Below are 20,351 nucleotides of genomic sequence, written 5' to 3' on the forward strand. Positions count from 1 at the left end.
CCCATGCTCGCAGTGCAGCATGTTTGCAGAGCGGTGTGAGGAGCTGAACACACTCATCCACCTCAGGAAAAGTTTGACCTGGTGTTTTTCCTCCTTCCCAGCAGTGAGTGCTGGTTGTTGGCTGTGCAGACTGACGCTGTGGTGCAGGTTCTCGGTGCAGCACAGGCCGGGCCCAGTGCTGCAGGTTGTCCGGTAGGGTGCCCGCCTGCCTGCAGAGCTGTTGATGTCAGGAGCAGAGGAGGGGGACGTGAGGAATGGCTGAAAACAGACGGTGATCTCCTGCGAGGAAACAGCAAGTGATCGTCCGGTTACCGAGAGTTTCACCGGATCCACTTCACAGCGACGCGACACCAGGCGCCGCTCGGTGTTTTCTCCGGGAGAGGGAGGGGGGTATTTAATGGGACAACGAAAACGCAAAAAAAACGCAAGGTAGGCTCCCGCTCCTGTCGCCAGCTCCGCCGACTGAATGTTCACTCACAGGGGGTCGAGGAGACATGTCCAGCCCCTCGTCCTCGAAGGCAGCTTCTGGGGTTTAACGCTTAACTTTACGTGAACGTGGGTGTTTTTCGCTGGGGGCTCGTTAAACGTGTGATATGTTTTGAGAGGAAAAAAGCGTCATCTCTTCATGCCTCAACCGAGAGAACCGCGCGAGAGGAAGCCCGGAGCAGACTAACACGCCGCGGACAAAGCCTCCCCTTCCCGCCCGCCTTTTCCCTCCCGTCGCCTCCACCTGAACCGACGGGCAGAAACAATGCGTGCGGATCTGCTGTGGATGTGTTTGTGGGCTTTGCTTCGTCCTGCCGCCGCCGGTCAAGGGCAGTCGGCGGCCGTGTGCTCGCCCTCATGCGGCTGCGATGAAGATGGAGGTGCGGACTGCTCCGGCAGAGGACTGACCAGCGTCCCGGCCGGACTCAGTGCTTTCACCTACTATCTGTAAGTGCCACCACCACCACCACCAACATCCAGCAACTCTAAACATGGCTGTGCACTCAACACATGTCCCACAGCGAAGGGCCGCATGTGATGGGATGTTGTTGTGCCAGTGATGGGACACTCCACATCACTAAACTTTCCACTGAAGGAGAAATACCGTGAGGGAAGATATAGTCAGACAGTGTTAGGTAGTGAGGGCTCCAGTCGTGATGTAATGTGTCACAACTCTGTGTCACTTTTACAAACTTTACAACAACTTGTCACCAACTTTCCAGGCACATCTAGAAAAGTTCAATTCCCACCAGAAGCAACGTTAAGCCAGCTTTCAGTGTGGACACGTGTAGGTCTGCAGCTGGAACTTATAAGTTTTCATGATGAGGATGTTAAAGATAATGTTTGATTATTTAGCACCTTTTTCACGAACAAAAGTCACAAAGTGCTCTACAAAGAAACACACTAAGAGAAGAGTAGGTAGAGGCGACACACAAACATTTAAAGCAGACAACTTAAGACGATCAGTCTTAGAAAACAGTCAAAATACCCTTTTCATTTTTCCTGAAAAAGTGACATCTTTAAATATCCTCTTTTCTCAGATCGTCAGTCAAAAACCCAAAGAGCTTCCAATTTGACAGAGAGAAGCATCCAATTCTCACATTTTAACAAGCGTCAACCCGTAAAAGTTTTAAAATTTGGTTAATCGATGAACAAAATCATTATTCAATTATCCAAGTAATTGGCAACTCATTTTCCGGCAAATCAACGTATCTATTAATCGACTAATAGCTGCGTGTTGTCATTCTGGAATAGTTTAGTCAATTTATCTACAGAGACAAATCAGCTAACTGTATTGTTTATCTATATTATTTAGATATCTGTTCATAGGTATTCTGTTTAAAGAATTCTCCATGGTTCCAATTCCTCAAATGTGCAGATATTATTCTTTCATTTGTCATGGTTGTGGACTTAATATTTCTGTTGTATAGTTTTGGTTGACGAGGCGAATTCAATAGATTTCATCTTGGATTTCATTTTGGTATTTTTGGGGATTTCATTTTGGTATTTTGCTTGTTTTTCCCCGATTATCAGTTTACATTTAAAACAATATTTACAGTTTTATAAAACTTAAGTGAGCAGGAAAGTTTTAGAGTCTGGAACCAGTGAATGTTAACCAAAGACTAAACAATGAGTCAGATATTAGAATTACTGCAGATTACCTGTCTCTCAAATAATAGATCATTTAGCCTATGGACATACTGACAAAGTTTTCTCCACTTTATCATCAGCATGATTTGTATTTTGTGACCTTAGCATTTTAATACGCTGTCTAGCAGAAAGTTGTTTTAAAAGAAATATATTCAGGTCTCAGAATTTTTGCCAGGAATGATACAAAGCTTGGAGCCAAACCAGCTAAGATTGGACTTACAACCAGGATATATTGGATTTAGACATTAGTTTGGCCCCTGACAAACATTTTATTTTTCAGGCACAAAGAACACATTTTATTTTCTGAGACCACAAAAACAACCTTTCTTTTAAAGACGTCCTGCTGCTGCACAACAATCCCCCAAGGTTTGGATAGGAAACACTATGACTTGATTGTAGAGTAATGTTTGGAGTGCTGTGCTCACAAATGGGGCTACATTTGGGTGAGTTATGCTGCATGGATTGAAGCCAGCAGAGCCTTGTACATTGCTGTACATACATTAAATAATTAGTTGTCAAACTTGTGCCAGACTTAAACTACTGGATCAAGTAAGGGGTGCTTATATGAGAACATTTTTGGTTTTTTAAAGTAGAAGAAATGGGCACCAGGTATGTTCGGTCTGTGGAGTGGTGTAGATACAGTTGATGATTGCCCCATCTAGAAACTCCTTTGTTTCACAGCCACTGGGTTAATCATAAACTTAAGTACCCACCTCTGCAGCAGCATTGAAAACAACAATTTATTGCGTCGTGTTGTAATTTTTCAACTCCCTTGAATAATAAATAGGAGAAGTTATGACTTTTTAAGTTTACAAAGACACATGTTATTTAGAGTGTATTACGTGTTTGAGATAAAATAAACTTGTGTTAGACTATCACCTTGTCTTTAAGTGTAAAGGTTTGCTCTAGTTTGTGGAAACCTCCGTGCTGTTTTGCCACCTTTCTAAGAATGGTGGGTTAAGTCTCGCTTCACCAGAACCAACACTGTACCACTTGAAATCACAATTGTGAAGAGAGTGTTAGGTAAAGTAAACAGAGGGAGTGGATTCATATGCCAGGCTGTCAAGACATGTCACACGAGGCCTGCTGCCTACAGCTGAAACTGTTAAAGCATACTTTTTTCCTCTGGGAAAAACAATGCTCCAATGTATTATGGGCAGTCTGACATCTTCAACATGAAACAATGTTTTCACAAAATGATATCATACCCCTTACCGCCACTCTGCTGGACTATTTTATGCCGAAGTGGAAAACAATACTTTGTTTTCACGATTGTGTTGTCTTCACTGTCTGCTCTGCACATGGTTATCTAAATGCTCTGTGACAGGTTTTAAACAGTGAAGTGCCTGGTACATTCACCTCAAACTCTTCTAAAAGTATGTGAAAGGTTGTTTGTCCCTCTCTCTGTCCTACTCTCATTTGTTCTCCTGGTCTCTTGAACTCTAGTTGTCCTCTCCCACTCCCTCCGTCTTTTGTATGTGAAGCACTGGGGTTAGGGATCATGATGGATTAGTGAGACATATTGCAGCTGCAAGGGCTCCTTCTTTCGTGGCTAATGCAGCTACAATGGTCTGCTGATGTGTAAAGGAAAAGTCTTATACACGAGTGTTTTGCCATTGCAATATCTCAACAGAACCTGCACAAATGTTTTTGCAGACATCATGCATGTTGAATCAGTGTCGTGGCACAGAGACACCGAGAATAAAATCTGGTCTTGTCAGTGTGAAAAACACTTAAAGGTGTTTTGTAAGCATAACCGTGCCCAAAGGTCAGGAAAATTACATGGATAAATATTAAATGCTATTTATTTTATTGTTCTATTGACTTGTACCTTTTTTATTTTAGAAAAAACATGCGTTGTACAATAAATCATATGACAGTGTTGGACTGGACTCACCTACAGCTCACAGGGGCTCGAGTTTTGGCATTTGTAATGGAAACAGCCCTGTCACAGAAAAGCAGATGAGAGAAAAGAGGAGGCCCCTGAGCCTGTTACAAAGCAAACACTCCTTTTGAAGGTATGTAGTTTACCTGCCACCGAGTCTCTGCACAGGTTTAATTCTTGGCACGGTGTCTGCATGAACTCTTGCACATCTAAAGGGAGCAAGAGCGAGTTAGCGGCTTACATCTCACTTGAGTTAGGCCCTTTCATACTATGAACAAGGTTAAGACTTACAGAAAATGGAGGGGTGGAGTCAGGGGTCTTGCACTCTGCTTGTGAGGCTTGGCTGCTTCACCACTGGTGCCCTCAATCCATTTTTAACTGAATGATACTTTTGTTCTTGGTCAGCAGAGGTGAAAGGAGCCAGTCAGTGGTTCCCGCTCCCAAACTGGATGACTTGTGGATGGGAGAATATTAATGCCCTCTCCCCTTCTCTGAGTCCCCGACCCTGTCCTCCACTTTGACACCTATCCCCTCCCCCGTCACATAGTTCAACCATGTTGTTTTTTCTGAATCTTGTGCCAAGTATTCATAAACCAAATATTACCACGAGCGGAGTTTGATAGAAATTCAAGTTTTGAAGTTTTTGGCTTCATGTCTTACACCTGGCACAAAGTGTTTCTAAGTGTGACCCAAGCGTCTTTGCTAGTTTAAGACCCACGTAGGTCATTTTATCGTCTACAGCCCATTTTGTTTAGATTGAAAATATGCTTGTGCCCATGGGCATGTTGGTTTTGAGATGAGATGTGGTCAGTTGCATTGTTATCTTGAGACAGCAGACCGTGATTGGGCTTTTGACCAATAAAAACATGGTCTGAAGTCAATAGGACGGTATTTCACTGTTATCCTAAGGACCAGTTATCAAGATAGTTGGCTAATATGGGCTTACAAAGGTGGGTTGGACCACAAGCTCTGTGTTACACAAACAGATGGTGTGCTCACATGCATTCACTTTGCACACAAGCAGATCTGTTTCTTCTGCAGAGAAGAATTCCCTCTTACTTCCTGGCAAATCTGTCATTATAAGCGCACCTGCCCTTTCGGGAACGGGTGATGGCACGCTAACTGGTTAATTGCTTGTTTCACTCAGACCACACTCTTGATTAATTTAGAGGAGTACAACCATCTTATACACTTGGCTAACAAAACTTGTATTTGGACACGCTGTAGAAGCAGTTGCTACATGCGCATTAGACCGTGGGCTTAGATTGTTAAAACAGAGCCTTAGGTCTTAGGACAGAAGTGATGATGTGAGAGTTTAAGATAATGGGAAGATGTTCAGAGGTTAGTTTGACACAAATATTTATTATGTGCTATGTTTATCATATGGAGAGCAAATCACGGACTTGTGACCATAAATCTCTGTAATTGTTGGTAGTTGACATGAGTTTGAAGAAAGCAAAGTGTAGTATAGCTCAAGCCATGAGCAGAGGGAAGCTTCAAATTCTGTATGATCTTTCATTCATAAAACAACTGTGCTGAAAGTCCTATTTGTTTGTTTTTTAAATGGGATGTAATGTAGATGGACAAAAACAAGTTATCTTTTAAATATATATTAAAAATCATTTGCTTATTTACCATGTATAATATGAACTGCCAATGCATTACATACTTTATTTGACAATGCTGATTCGTCATTCCTGTTTGTGTATCTAACTCTGTATTTGGCTCTCCAGTGTTGTTGTAATTGAAACAACTGCTTTTAATCAAGACTCTTTCCTCATCTTACGTTTACCACTGAATGATGATGTGAGGAATCATTGTTTCTCTATAAAGCTTCTTAGATGCATTTTAGAATACAAATAATTAGAGGTATTATTTTTCTTGAAAGACGATGCCTTTATTATGTTAAATTGTTATCATCAGCTTTGTTTTCAGTTTAAGAACTGTTCTTTGTCACCACTTACCATAAAGATAAAGCAGATCAGTTGGGTATACTCTTCAACTGTTATATTCTGCTGTTAGTGTGTTGGATCCATTCACCTGCAGTAGTGTTGTACACTCAGGAGCAACTGAGAGACCTCATAGTTTAACACAGTGTGTCCCCCTGTGTCCACAAAGTTATGTTTAATGTTCTTTCTGCATTGGCAATCTTTCCCTAACCTAAACCAAGTCATGTGATTAGGTAAACGTGAGCGTGAAAAAGTTCAGCTGTTGATTATTTTAGTGTATTTTAATGATACATTCAAGAGTACTATCAAGGGAAAAAAACTGTATCAAGGAAATTTGTAGTTGGCTACGTTTTTGATCAGAAATATTGGTTAGAAAATCATCATGTGTGGCATCATTTTGAGTGTACAATGGACAACCCCATGAAGGTGCACGCCAACTTGAGTCTTTAGTACATATAGGCGGTAGGTATTAATGTTTGCCTGTTGAGACCTCCGTGCCTTGTCGCAGGAACACGAACAAGCAAACTAGCAATGTCCTGCCTGCAAGCTGTGGATGGTAAAACTAAATGGATATTTTGACAATTCACAGTAAGATTTCTTCTGGTGTTGCTGATGTCCAAAGACAAATTAATCAATAAACTGGAGATTGGATAGACGGCCAGATTAATACAAAAATAATGTCACCTTACTTTATTTTGTTTCTTATGCTTTAGGGTATTAACTTGGTACTTGGAAGTCCATGCAGTGCCCTCTTGTTGGTCACTCTTCGTTTTGTCTAACCAGTGCAACATATTTTTGTCTGCTTCCGAACACATTTTCCATCGTCCAGGGGATGCTGAGATGCAGTTAGTCTCCAGCCGTGGTGAAAGAAATTTACTGATACCTGGTTGTAGAAGCGTTTAGCCTTGTCCCCATTTATCACAGCTGCATTTTTAATGTCCTCTTCAATCCATCTTAGCTGGGACAGGCCCTTGATGAGTAAAGCAGCCAGACACAGAGGGAGGGAGGAAGTGTGACAGAGGCCTCCCATGCTCCCCGACCCTGCATGTGGTTCAGACCAGTCAACAGTCTGAGGAAGATTGAGTCAAACTGTTTGAAATGTGGTTAGGGATGCATCCATCTGACAGCCCGTGGTGGCAGATCTGCTGTGGTGGTTGCAGAACCACCACTGTGTTGTCAGGGTGGGATAAAAAAACCCCATAAAGAGTAGGTGTACGTTGATAGAAGTGTTGTTGTAGCTGCACACTCTATAAGGTAATTGGATAACCAGGTAAGTGGAGATGGGACATAGGTTGCCGGTATGATGAGGGTTCTGTCAGGGCCCGCCTTTTAAGGCTTCTTTACGTGTGTGTGTGTGTGTGTGTGTGTGTGTGTGTGTGTGTGTGTGTGTGTGTGTGTGTGTGTGTGTGTGTGTGTGTGTGTGTGTGTGTGTGTGTGTGTGTGTGTGTGTGTGTGTGTGTGTGTGTGTGTGTGTGTGTGTGTGTGTGTGGGGTTGGGACTGCAGAGGAAGGGCAATATGATCCTCGTAGGATTCAGAGGCCCACACACAAGGTCCTAGAGAGATCTGGCAGTGAAATTCAAGATGACCAGTTGGAGAGTGAAAGAGAGGGAAGGCTCATTCGCTCACTCACGGGGTTGCTACATTTGTGAATCCCGGATGTTTTTTCAGTCTTGATATGAGACGTCTCCTCTGGGGGTTCTTTGGGGCAGGTTAGTGGATTTCTTTTCAAGATTAGGGAACAAGAGCTGAGTCTTCTTTCACTAGATTTCGATTGTAGACACAATATAACATTTTGTCCCTTTTTTAAAATTTCATTGCCAGTAGAAAACTCTGCAGTGCTTTCCTATAGATAAAACATTTTCAGCGCTGTGTATATATAAGTATCTAAACTCATATTAGCTTTGGTGGGGAAGCAAATCAAGTCCTGCTTGCATATTTTTCATGCTGCCACATGCCTATCTCTACTTGAAGTTGGTTTGAAAAATGAAGATCCCTGCGGCTAAAGAGAAGGGCCTTTTCAAGGCTTTCTGTCATTCATGTTGCACATATGCAGGCACAGTAAAAAACTCGTAAAACTCATGAAGGATGTGTGACATAGCTAGTTGTTTGTATATGTAGTGACCCCCCCACACACACACACACCTCATTACTATCTTAATTGCATGTTTTCTATAGTTTAAGGGATTAAACACAGACAATTTTATCATACACAGACAATTTTATTTTGAGGGCTTTGCAGTTACAATAGGTAAGGAAATAAAAAGGGATTAAATGGATCAATACAAGGAAAATGATCAATTAATAAGGTGCAATACTGCCACAAAGAAGCAAGTTTAACCAACTGTGATTTAAAGTTTTGAATGAGCTACTTGGGTTTCTAACAGATTTTGTTTTTGTTCCCACAGTGACCTGAGCATGAACAACATCACTGAGCTCCCGGCATACGTATTCAAGAACTTCCCCTATCTGGAAGAACTGTGAGTACATGCCCCCTTCTTCTCTCGCTAATGATGTATTTACTGTGTACAATGTTGACATGAGGGCTGGGTTTTTATGATATGCACCTGGGTATCTCAGTATGCACTGCAAAACACACAGTGCAGGCACACAACATGCTCTTCCTCTCATCAGAAGCAGATAAGCACGACATGACGTGAGGCAACGAATCACTCACCATTCAGGAGTTGTATAAGGGCAGTTTTGAAAAAGGTGCAGTAAACCTCAATTAAAAAGATGAGGTCAGATGACACGTATTGAGGCTATGATCATGTGACATCCTGTTTGGATTCTTTTGCTTTTAAGGGATTATCAGCGTGGCAACAGCACATCTACGCTGTGGGGCTTTGTTGAGTGGCGTACATCTAATCTTAGCGGGTGTTTGTTATTTCTTCGCTCTTTAAATACTCCGCTGTCTGGCCCGCTGCTGCAGGGAGCCCGAGATAAAATCTGTCTACCTGATATCAGGTAACACGCGGCCCTGAGAATTCAAACTGACCAGCGAGCAGCGGCTTTAGCTCCACTTGGTCTTAGCAATTTTTTTCCTTTTTTAGCTCTCGTGCACCTTTTCAGCCGATTAAGTCTTCACCCTCTTCTTTTCCATACAACACTCCAATCTGCTTTGTTGAAAGGCAATTTACTTTTCATCACATTGTGCGGAGGAATGCAAGACAGGAAGGAAGAGGGCAAAACAATTGTTTCCATAGCAACAAGGCCAAAAAAGCAACCCTGTCTCGCTGCTACTTCTGTCTTGCTTTAAATCATCGTAACGAATGGACTCTCGTTGGGGTTGTCAGTTTCTGAAGAATGATATTTTGATTGACATATACCGGTAGTTCACCTGAGTTTGTTTAACCGTTTTTTTTCCTGGTTCGTCTCAGTGAACTTTGGTGGATGAGTTTTTCGCTCAGGGCTGCAGCAGTGTCAGTGAACCAGAGCATGGGCCCTGAGGGCAAAGACAGGGAGAGAAAGAGTTGACAGAGGAGGAGAGCAGGCCATCCTCATTCACGACAGGAGTGAAGACAAGGGAGGAATATTCCCTCCTTCGCAGTCACGCAATCTCCTGTGCTTTCTTTCTTCTTTGCCAAAGGCACAACAAAGCTCAGCAGATGTGATGACAGGTATTCTCCGTCTCCATCGCAGTTTGTTTGTATTCTTGAAAATAACCCGTGACCAACAGACTATATCTACAGACACCTTTTATTTTCCTGTCTATTTATTATGGTTTGTAAAGCACCAAGGATATTACATTAAATAATATCCTATACATTTGTTTTGACTGGTTTGAATCCGGTTGAACGATATCCCTTAAAATCCAATGAGGTCTAATTGATCTTTTACCTAGAACTTTTATGTGAGCTCAACTTTAAAAATGCTTTTGTCAGAATTCTCAACTGACAATTTACTCTACAGACACAAACTCACTGGAGAGCCTCTTCTAGTAGAGCCGCTGCCCCATCTACAACACAGGTAGCCACACAGTGAGTCATTCAAAGAACATGAATGTTCTTCCAGTGATTGCAAATGCTCTACTGGGACTCCCTGTCTCTCCAGCACAGAGAGTTAAAGTACTTACTCACCATACTCCGAGTGTACCGTGACCCTCTGCATCACACACGTTTGTTGTGAGGGAGGGTTCCTGTTCAGAATTTAAGGGGGGGAAGATACTTGTTAAAGATTTTGGAGTTATGCTCTGGAATGTTGGCTCATTCGTTGATTTCCTTGAACATGTAATAATGAGGCTCTACTAGTTTTTCAATTTTGAAATTTTCTTTAAAAGATTAGGTTCATCACTTTTACAAGAAATCATGTTTTTGCGAAGTGAACAAATTCATTAACTACAAAACCTAAGAGCCTTAACCTCTTCTGTCATAAAAAAGCTCAACAGTGCCATAAATCACAGCAGTAGCTAATATACACTTCATGGTTGCATGAAATAAAACACCACAGCTGCTGATTTGTTCAAAAATAGTTGAATGTTTCCTTCTCAGATGTATCTTTTGGATTGTAGTTAACTTCTACTTTGATTTGTTTTTAATAAAAAAACGAGATATTCATGATTCAGCCATGCGACATTGTCTTTGGCGAAAAATGTGACTTAAAGAGCTATGGCACTTCCCAACTCTGTTATAATGACAAGGTTGTTGAAAATGGTCATATGAACATTGACATTAACAGAGGAAATGAAGTCATCAACCTCTAATTACTACCTTCACCAACCGTGATCTAAAAGGTGTGTGTTGCACATGTGGGAGCATGTTGTGGGGAGCGGGTGCTTGTTTGGGCTTTGCCACAGTGGTTTCCCATATAGACGTTAAATAGTGCTGTCACAGGAAAGTGGAGGCCCAAATGCTTTTATTTTGTAATTTTAGCAACTGATGTTCGTGCCTTTACAGCTGTCAGACCACACTTCTGGCCTCTTTGTCAATGTACTATTGACAAAGGTAAACCTGTGGGAGTGGTGTTGCACAAGGAGAGGATTTAGCCTTTCCTCAGTGAGATTTAGCACATTCTTTAGCCCCTATCGAAGCCTGGGGGGACAAGTATTGAATTTGCTGAGAGATGCAGAAGGAGAAGAAACCTGAACACTTTGTCAAACCATGTTTGCATGTGATGATTAGCTTATTGGGCATTTCGTTGGAAATCCAAAAGAACGTGCCATTTTTTGATTTCTTGGCTTCCATATCCTTGTGAAGACGTCATGATCATAACAGCAGATACAGATTAAAAAAGCTGTTGAAATGAATGCTCTCCACAAATTGTGTATTTAAAAATTTCAGGTATCCCTCAAAGCCAAATCAACCTGAATTGACAGCTTATGATTAAGCTGTTGAGCTTTCATATCCAAATATGACAGCATTGTTCAACCAAAACAAATCAAACTGAACTGGAAAAACACGGCATTTGGATCTTAGCGAGCAGTGGAAGATTTCTTGGCGGAGGCCCGTGATGATGAGACATTTGGTATTTTACAACATTGTAAATAAATATCCAGGTTAGCTGCAGGTTTCCAGCTGTAATGACACTCAAGATTGACCTTTTTCATAACTGCAACTGTGTCCCTGCAAACTAGGCACACTGGCTTGTCTTTTTTCTTCAGAAGAATATGTATATTTCACCTTGTTTTTGCTAAATCACTGTTATGAGAATTGTTATATAGCTGTTGTGTTGGAATTGATTGAATTATCTTGACGTCTGGACCAATTTGTCTTATTGGTCGCCTGGAGACCGGAAATTCCCCACCCTTGAATTAAAGATGATTTATTTACTGAGTCTATATTCATTGCATTTTGTTGGACTTTGGTTTTATTAACAATAAACCTTTTCTCCCTCAGCCATTTTCCTTTATTTAGTATTTCTTCCTTTGGTGTTTGCATTTAGGTTTGTGGAAACTGTATCAAAACTGGTGGATGGAAACTTGTTGAACCAGTCAAATGTATTGCAAACAAACAAAAGTCTACATGAGGGGTACGTGGTCTAACACAGTCAGCCACGGTTCTCAGGCTCACACCCAGCAGCTCCTGTTGCAGGGAATTCGGCCTGGCCTGACTCACATTGCAGAGTGATAAATCTGTTGCTAATCTCTCAGGCCAGATAATATACTTGGGCTCTGTGTGCCAGTCTGCCTGTCCCATGCTTATTTACACCCCTGTTTCCGATACACTTCCTGTTCTAAGCAGGAAAGGGAGGTGTTCCCTGCCCCCTCAAGTAATTTGTGCAGAGGCTCAAGCAGCTGTCTTATGATAAATCATTGACGAACATAACATTTTTCCTCCACTGGCCCAGTTGGCCAGTAGATCAGAGTTTTACTGGCCTCTTGTATATTTTCGCTGGCCTGGCAGTAAAATATATGAAAACTACTGTATTTTTCCGTATAACCTAAAAATTAAATAATAATGACAATATATCGCAACACTTATTACGACAATTTCACAATGCAACAAATTTCAAATATTTTCAGTAATTATTTACATATTACATAATCGGTGAGTACCGTGCAGTAAATGAGATGCCGATATTGTACGCTATGTATTGTTTAGACTGCTGTCGGTGTCGTGTGAATAAAACTTAACTATGAAACATCATGGCAACTGCCTGCTAAAATCCACAGCACTCGGCATTAGTTAGGCGAGTGCTAGCGCTATTAACTCTATACAGTCACTGAGCAATGACCGGGTGAAACAGAAGCACCCGGCTGCTCCACCTCTCACCTGAATAATGATGAGGACTTGTTGCTGTTGTGAACGCGTCCATGCAGAGAACCTCTAGATATGCATCGTGGTTCCATTGCGTCGCCTTGCTTGAGCTTTGTACACAGAACATAGCAGAGATTCACTTTTCATGCAGCATTGGAGTCACCAGCCAATCAACTTGTTTCAACAAACACTCAAGTGCAGACACTAGCCAATCAAATCCTGTTCCTGCGAAAAGAGGCGACTGAGGCAGCTGGTGAGCCTGATGTCAGGTTATCTGGTTCTGGATTTTATTTTCTGAGTACTTCTCTTAAGCATTGCATTAATAGCTAGCATGCCTAGTTAGCATGCCTAGTTAGCACGGAAGATGACTGCGTTGTTTTTTTTCCCCAAGCGTGGAACTGTGAATTGTTTTCCACTCTCTTTTAAAGAAAGCATTGACCATTGATGGTTGGGAGGCACAAGGAGGGATGTAAGGAGGGGACACCCATGAAAAAGTTCTTATCTCTTGAAGGCGTCAGACGAAGTGACAACAGGCCATGGCACAGACACATGTCTTCGACACCGCAGACCCCATGTTCAGCTTGAGAACGGAAACTTGATCTGCTGAGGCGCTGGATGTGTTCCTAACACTATGCATTGCCTTATTCAGAAACACAATAAACTCTGTTGTTACGGAATGTTCTTTTTGCAGAAAAAAAAAATGGTTTCCTGTAGCCTATGAGAAATGTCTTTTTAATATGATCTCAACTTTTTTTCTCTCACGCAGACGACTTGCGGGGAATGACCTGTCATTCATCCACCCTGAAGCCCTGTCTGGCCTGCATCAGCTCAAAGTCCTGTAAGCACACAACCTCCCTGTCTCCACCACCACCACCAGTGTTTGTACACTAACAAACACACACATTCATGGCTGTGACAGCGTGAAGTTTTCCACACACTGGGGGAGAAAGTAAATACTGCAGTTTGTGGCAACATTATGGTGCTGTCAGTCATTGACACCCTAATCATAGTCGTACAACATCCACGCAGAACTGGAAAAATTTCTCGAAGAAAATTGCATAAGTTAAATCTGGCGGCACACACAGTTGACTTGTATAGACTTGGACACTGAACTCTGTTGATTCTGCTCTGAGCCAAAAGTTTAAAGTCCTGTTGAGCTACAGGTGAGGTCTTGGATACCAGACTGAAACACAAACACATGGGAGCAATTTCTATACTCTAATATCAAGTGATTTATACTTGTCACAAATGAAAACAAATTGAAGTATTTTAATGGCACACAGATCAAACAACCCCATTCACATTGGGTGTGGGTCAGTTTTTACAAATATAAGTAGAGGGCGCACAGTTGTTTCTACATCAGCTGACAGTTTATGAGAGACCTCATCCACAGTTTGGAGTTGTGTGTATTTGTTTTAATTTTCAAACACTGATATAGGGAGAGTGTCAATTAATTGTGTTGTTGAATTTAAACAACAACACACACACGCACTGTTTTAGATTGATGATGTGAGAAAAAATGTGAGTTGAGTTAAAAATCACCATTTTGTCATTATACCTTCAGGATGCTCCAGAATAATCAGCTAAAGACTGTTCCCAGTGCAGCCCTGAAGAACCTTCAATCGCTCCAGTCTCTGTAAGTCATATACCCCCCCACACACACACGCATGCATATATGGGGAATTGTCTTTTATAATCCTAAGTGGACCTTTCCATATTAGGGAAAAACACAATGTTATTGCAGCAGAGACATTGATAACAATTTTGTCAGATGAATGTAACTTTGGTTGGTGGTACAGTCAAACATTGCCTAACAGCAGCCTCAGCTGTGGACTGAAACATGTCTTTTGAATTGTTGGTGGAACATTTAATTAACTAGAAGGGTGATGGTTTTGGTGGTGATTCATTCATTCATTTATTTTAATGCAAGAAATCACTCTCTGATAATTTCAAGCCATAATGTCACCCCAGCCCAGTTAGTAAGTTTTATGTAGCTGCAGTTGATGAGTTATTTTGACGTAAGCTCTTGGATGGAAAGTTACACTGCAGTCATCAGGGCTGCTGTCAGATACAGCTCTGCGGTGTATTTACACAGCCGACTATCCAAACTGAAATTCGTGGTGTTTGTGCCAAAGTAACGACCGCATTCTAGACAGTTACTCACAGAGATGAGAAAATAGTCACAGCAGTAGTGGTGCTGCAAAGCAATACAAATCATTTCTACTGATGCATGTAAAGATCATTTTGCTCAGAAAATTTGCAAAACAAATTTATGCAGAAGTTGGTTTTGAGTGGAGTTTAGTTTGAGGCTACTGCTTCATCAGTGTGACTCACGGATGAAATGCACTGAAAGAATGTTTCCAATTCAGATTGGGCTTTCATACTTTTTGCCTCATCAGGGGCATGACTCAATGTATGACAATGTTGGTGAGTTGGTCCTCCATCTTATCACCTATAGGATACATCCCCTGAAGGTTGTGCCATCATCAAGCAGCTGACATTTGAAATTGAGAGTGAAATGTCATAAACGGATTCATATCCCCCTCAGGGTGAACCAGTGACCTTTGCTGACTTTTAGTTTAGGGCCATCATCGGGTCAATTCTTTCATTTGTCTAGTACTTCAACTGTACTTTGTGTTTAGTGCTAATTAGGAAATGGCACGATAACACATGTTAAGATGGTGATGATGGTACAGATCAGCATGCTAACATTGTTAGCATTAGAGATGTTCTTATTCCGATACCAGCTTCGAAAAATGCCCCCGATACTTCAGGAAAGGCCAGATTGGGTATCGGCAAATATGCAAATCTATGTAGCGATCAAATTCTGTCTTAATTAATTTTCTTATTATCACCCGGATAAAAATGCAACTTTCTTCTTCAACAGTTGCGCTGTACTTTCACTGACAAATACTGTTTTTAAAGTGGTGAAGAAAGAATTGATGTCCGGTAATGTAGTTAAGCAACATTTGACACTAGAAAGTCCTAATGGTAAAAAGGCAACAAGTACCGAATGCAAGACTTCAGTCTCGTCGTACAACAATGATAGCAATCCTCACTTCCATACAGGGTTAGTAGCATATAGCTGTTAAAATACATTATATTACTAGTTATTTTTTAATGGCACTGGTATTGGATCGGAACTCGGAATCGGCCAACGCGCAAAGTTCAAATATTGGGATCTGTATCAGGAAGTGAAAAATCTTATTGTGCTCATTGTAATGCTATGGTGCAAAGCTCTGCTGTGCTTAAGTGAAACCTCTATTGGCTGCCAGCTTGGCCGTAGACTCCTCATCGCTGTAGACAAACACAGTGAACTTTATAAATCATGAAAGGTTTTGCTCCAAACATTTAAAATAAATGTGAACTCTGGAAACACCAAACTGCACTGTGTGACATTTTCAGATGCATGTTGTGCATCAGATTAATTCAACTGTACATAACTAATTCAGACAAATTGTTGTTTTTCACTAAGACAGTTAAAATGTTCTTGTTTACTATGAGGCTGCAGCCATCACTGTTTGTTCAATGTTATTTCACTGGTAGGAAAACAGTATGATGAGGGTTAAAACTTCATTCGTCCTCCAAGTTACACAGTTCAAATGTCATTATTTACTCATGGACATTACTGATGTCATGTCGGGGCGGCTCCATTCGTATCACATACTTTACTCCTGCTGCAGTGTTTGTTGTTCACTAAGCCCGGCAACAGCCCAGTGCTAATGTAGGTCAGTCTTATTGAGCAGATCTAACTTCTCTGTCCTCATGTTGCATTGTTGAGTTTTTAGGAGCTTATGTGTTTCTACGTGTTGACTCATAAACATTAGCCCTCTCTCAATTTCCTCCTCCACTCACCCTCACTCTTCTCATTGTGTTTCTGTGCACACTGACTGTCAGCTGCACTGAGACCATAACATTTACATGTCTTTATTTGTGCCACCTCCCTCCACCACTGAGCTTTTTGAGTTTGACAGGGACTAAAGGAGGAAGGGATCCAGCTGGAGAAACGTCCTGAAAATTCAGCTCTCGGCTATTATCACTCCTCTATATCCCTCCTCGCGTCCTTTACTTCCCCTCTTCTTTTTTTTTTGTGCTTCTCTTCTTTTCTTTTTAACAGATGTCTCTTCTCTGTGAGGGTTTTAAGGTCTGTAGCTGAAGTAATACGCTTTGGCAGAGCCAGGACTTGGTTTGTATAAAGCCTTAGAGAGCTAAATGTCAATCAAGACTGTTTTTCTTCCAGCCCAGACACTTGAGGAATTTTGAGGGAGGGCGAGACACTCGGTGAAGGAGGATAGCAGGAGAAAACGGTGCAGTGATGGTGGAAGGAACACTTGAGCAGCCGTGATGCCCTTTTAAATAAAGGATTTTCCCTTTCTTACAACCAAGGTGTTGGTTTCTGATCGGGGGTTAGAGCTCTCTAGTACATTATAGTCCATAGTGAATGCTAAAACATTAGATTCAAGAAATACAGCATCAAACTTGACATTTTACTTTTTTTTCTTTAATTGAACGGTAAAAATTGACAGATTAATTTATCACATGGTCGCCCAATAAATTCAATCATAACATCCTCTTAGTGCGAATAAGAATTATGATTTGTATAATTCATTTGAAGGATCAAGAATTTCTATTGGTGAGGGCTTATAGATTTTTCTGAATTGTCAGAGGTAGAGATGAATAAGACCGTGTGGTTACAAACAGGCAGCGTAGCTACAGAAGGAAGCTCAAACCTCGGTCTGCAGTAATAAGACGTAGGTCCTGAGTAGTTTGCAGGGAGGATGTTGACGTTGAGCTGCTGACCCTCTGCTTCAAGATGAATGATTTGATGTTGCAAATGCCACTTGGGCGTCTCCTTTCATTCTGGTGGTATTCATGATGGGGCTAATGGAACACACCTAAGAATTAGATGCTGCCCTTTGCTCTGGTGTTTTAAAGAAATGGGCGTGGGTGTGGTTGAAACAAATGGAATCATTGAAGCTTAGTTAAGTCTTGCTGATGGATTGTGGGAGAACATTGGGTCCTGTAGCAGTGCTGTATGAACTTTGTGATATGTGACTTTGACAGATTCCGAGTGACAGGTACACACAGACTAAAGACTGAAAGATAAGTTCTCACGTGAGAGAAACAACTGCATTGATGCCACAAGTGGAGCAGAAACTATGAGGTCTGACTGTCTGCGTGGACAGTAACAACATTATGAGAAGTGTGAAAAATCTATTGGTTCATTATGAAACTGGGGTGAGGGCAAATTAGAACAGTGGATAATTAATGAGAAATATTGTATAGTATCTTTAAACTATCAATTCTTAAATCGCGAATACACCGCTCCTCCAAGAATGCATTGAACCAAAATCCGGGGAAGTTAGATTGAGTTGTTGGGAGTAATTCTGCTGCTTTCAAGACATTTATAACAGCAATCAGATGTATTTGTCAATTTAAGCATTATGTTAACTAAATGAATCTGTGTTTTGCAGTCGCCTGGACGCGAACCACATTACCACGGTTCCAGACGACAGTTTCGAAGACCTTCAGCAGCTGCGTCACCTCTGGTTGGATGACAACAACCTGACGTCGGTCCCCGTCAGTTCTCTGGGTCACCAGGCAAACCTTCAGGCTCTTACGTTGGCACTCAACCGCATCTCGTACATACCAGACAACGCCTTCGCAAACCTCACCAGTCTAGTTGTGCTGTAAGTTTTCATAAGCTACAGGATATTTATTTAACAAATTTTTCTAGCTACCCAGTTCAACTGTATAAACTGACCTCGTCCGGTGACCTAAAAATACTTTATTTATTGTTTATTTATTTATCAACTTGAACAAATTTTTTTTTACATCCGTACTATATTTAAAAAACACCCAGAAGAACAACATATGTAATGTAATATGTATGTAGATGAGGTTTAGTGTTCATGGTTTCCTTCATTCATTAATTCAGAAATTACAGTTAAACATTATGACATTTCATCAATCAAGGCTTTCAGTGAGAAGCTTTTCAAACGGTTTTCAGAGTCATTAAAGTGAGAGCGTTCCCTTGACAGACGAGCAGAAGCGTGCACTCAGGTGTTCAGAGACCTATACATTACATAACTCAGCAGGAACAACCTGCTCGTGTACCTTTTTTAAAACCTTAATTAACCAGGCACACTGACTGAGAACATTCTATTTACTAAAATGACCTGAGGCAGAGCTGACAAGGTGAAAGACATTGGGCGTCAAGTGGATTAGGATATTTCTCAAGTTGAGAACAAGCACATGCAAACCCTCTGCAGTTCAATGAGGTCGCTTTCGTTTCTGAGCCATGTAAAGAAATGAAAGAAGCGGTAATTCCTTCTTACTCTTCTATACAGTATCCACATCATTTTATCACCACAAATTAATGTGAATGAGTTTTGCTTATGTTCTGCTTCAGCTCTGAATGAATCTTTCTACACCTTTCACTACAAATGGAATATTATGGATAGAGATAAGCACTTATCAAAGTGCACTGGCACAGGATGTTTGAACCAGGGTGAATACTGTATTTGTGCATTAAGTATGTACTGCTGTTTGATTTGGAATGTTGGTGAAAAAGTTGCCCAACTCTTATACTAATGTAAAATCCAGATTACCTTGTTATATTATGCCTGGTGGGCAACTCTAAAACCTTCCATGAGAGGAACTTGTACAAATACTGTATGTGTGTCTCAGCAACAAATCTGATGTTGTTTTACATCCACACAACCGCACACAGACAAACACACAGACTGAGTGGTATTGCTGCAGGGTTAGTATAAACATGTCAGGATAAACAGGAAGAAGAGACCTTGAATCTATTAGTGCAGGAAACTCCTCTGCATATACACATACAGTATATCCACCTGATTTCACAAATCACAAGAATGTGGAAGGAATGTGAAAGATAATTTTGTATCTGTCACAACATGAAAATCTGAAGATGTGTGTAAAACCGCTCCTGCTTTTTCAGACATCTCCATAACAACAGAATTAACGAGATAGGAGACAACTGCTTTGCCGGACTGTTGAACCTGGAGACGCTGTAAGTGGACCTTCCTCGTACAGTGTGCATCGGTTTCAGTGTGTTTGTGCTTGTGTGTGCTGGCGGCTCCCCCCACCCACCTCTGCTCCAGTCCTCCAGACATCATTGTGTCCACTTCCTCCTGTAATTGCTCTAGAATAAATAGAGCAAAGTACATGATGCTTATCAAATCTGCCCTCCCACTGTTCCCTTCCTCCTGCCACACAGCCGCACCAAATGGCAACGAGTTACTCTAGAACACACAGACCTTTACAGATGTCCTGACGTGCTCCATGGTTTTTTTTAATCCAAACTTCCAATGTGATACATTTGAAATGAATGCCCTGTCCCAATTCCTCTCCCTTGGCCCTCTCCCTGTATATAAAGTGCCCCTCGCTGGGAGTGTCCCCTCTTAACCCAGCCTCTCACTCAGACTGTTTACAGGCTTGTTTTGAGTCATTTTCCTGAAACACTTATCACAGCGATTCAATGACATTTTCATTTGCTACTGGATTAGATATTCTGTCAACATGTTGAATTTCCGTCTACCCCTTGGTTTTTAGTGGGGTCCTAGATACACTACGGTTGAAGGGGTGTTTGAAGGGCTAGATGGCCACTACCCCTACATCACATGGAGAATCAAGAGAGAGAGGGAGGCGCAAAGCCAGGC

At 41.4% G+C, this 20,351-nt stretch overlaps 1 protein-coding gene across 2 annotated transcripts in view; it reads left to right on the forward strand.

Annotated features, from left to right (window-relative positions):
* The first annotated feature begins 381 nt into the window (after positions 1-381).
* The window catches only part of lgr4 (leucine-rich repeat containing G protein-coupled receptor 4), a 29,017-nt gene continuing 9,047 nt past the window's right edge, over positions 382-20,351 (forward strand). The window contains exons 1-6 of one of the 2 annotated variants that reach the window (XM_035155741.2): positions 382-933; positions 8,377-8,448; positions 13,430-13,501; positions 14,228-14,299; positions 18,138-18,353; positions 19,631-19,702. In XM_035155741.2, the coding sequence (XP_035011632.1) occupies positions 752-933; positions 8,377-8,448; positions 13,430-13,501; positions 14,228-14,299; positions 18,138-18,353; positions 19,631-19,702 (686 nt within the window). In that variant the 5' untranslated portion in view covers positions 382-751. The remainder of the gene's footprint in view (positions 934-8,376; positions 8,449-13,429; positions 13,502-14,227; positions 14,300-18,137; positions 18,354-19,630; positions 19,703-20,351) is intronic. The other variant, XM_035155742.2, reaches the window with a different exon arrangement.

The sequence above is a fragment of the Hippoglossus stenolepis genome, chromosome 1, assembly GCF_022539355.2.
Source record: "Hippoglossus stenolepis isolate QCI-W04-F060 chromosome 1, HSTE1.2, whole genome shotgun sequence".
NCBI lineage: Eukaryota > Metazoa > Chordata > Actinopteri > Pleuronectiformes > Pleuronectidae > Hippoglossus > Hippoglossus stenolepis.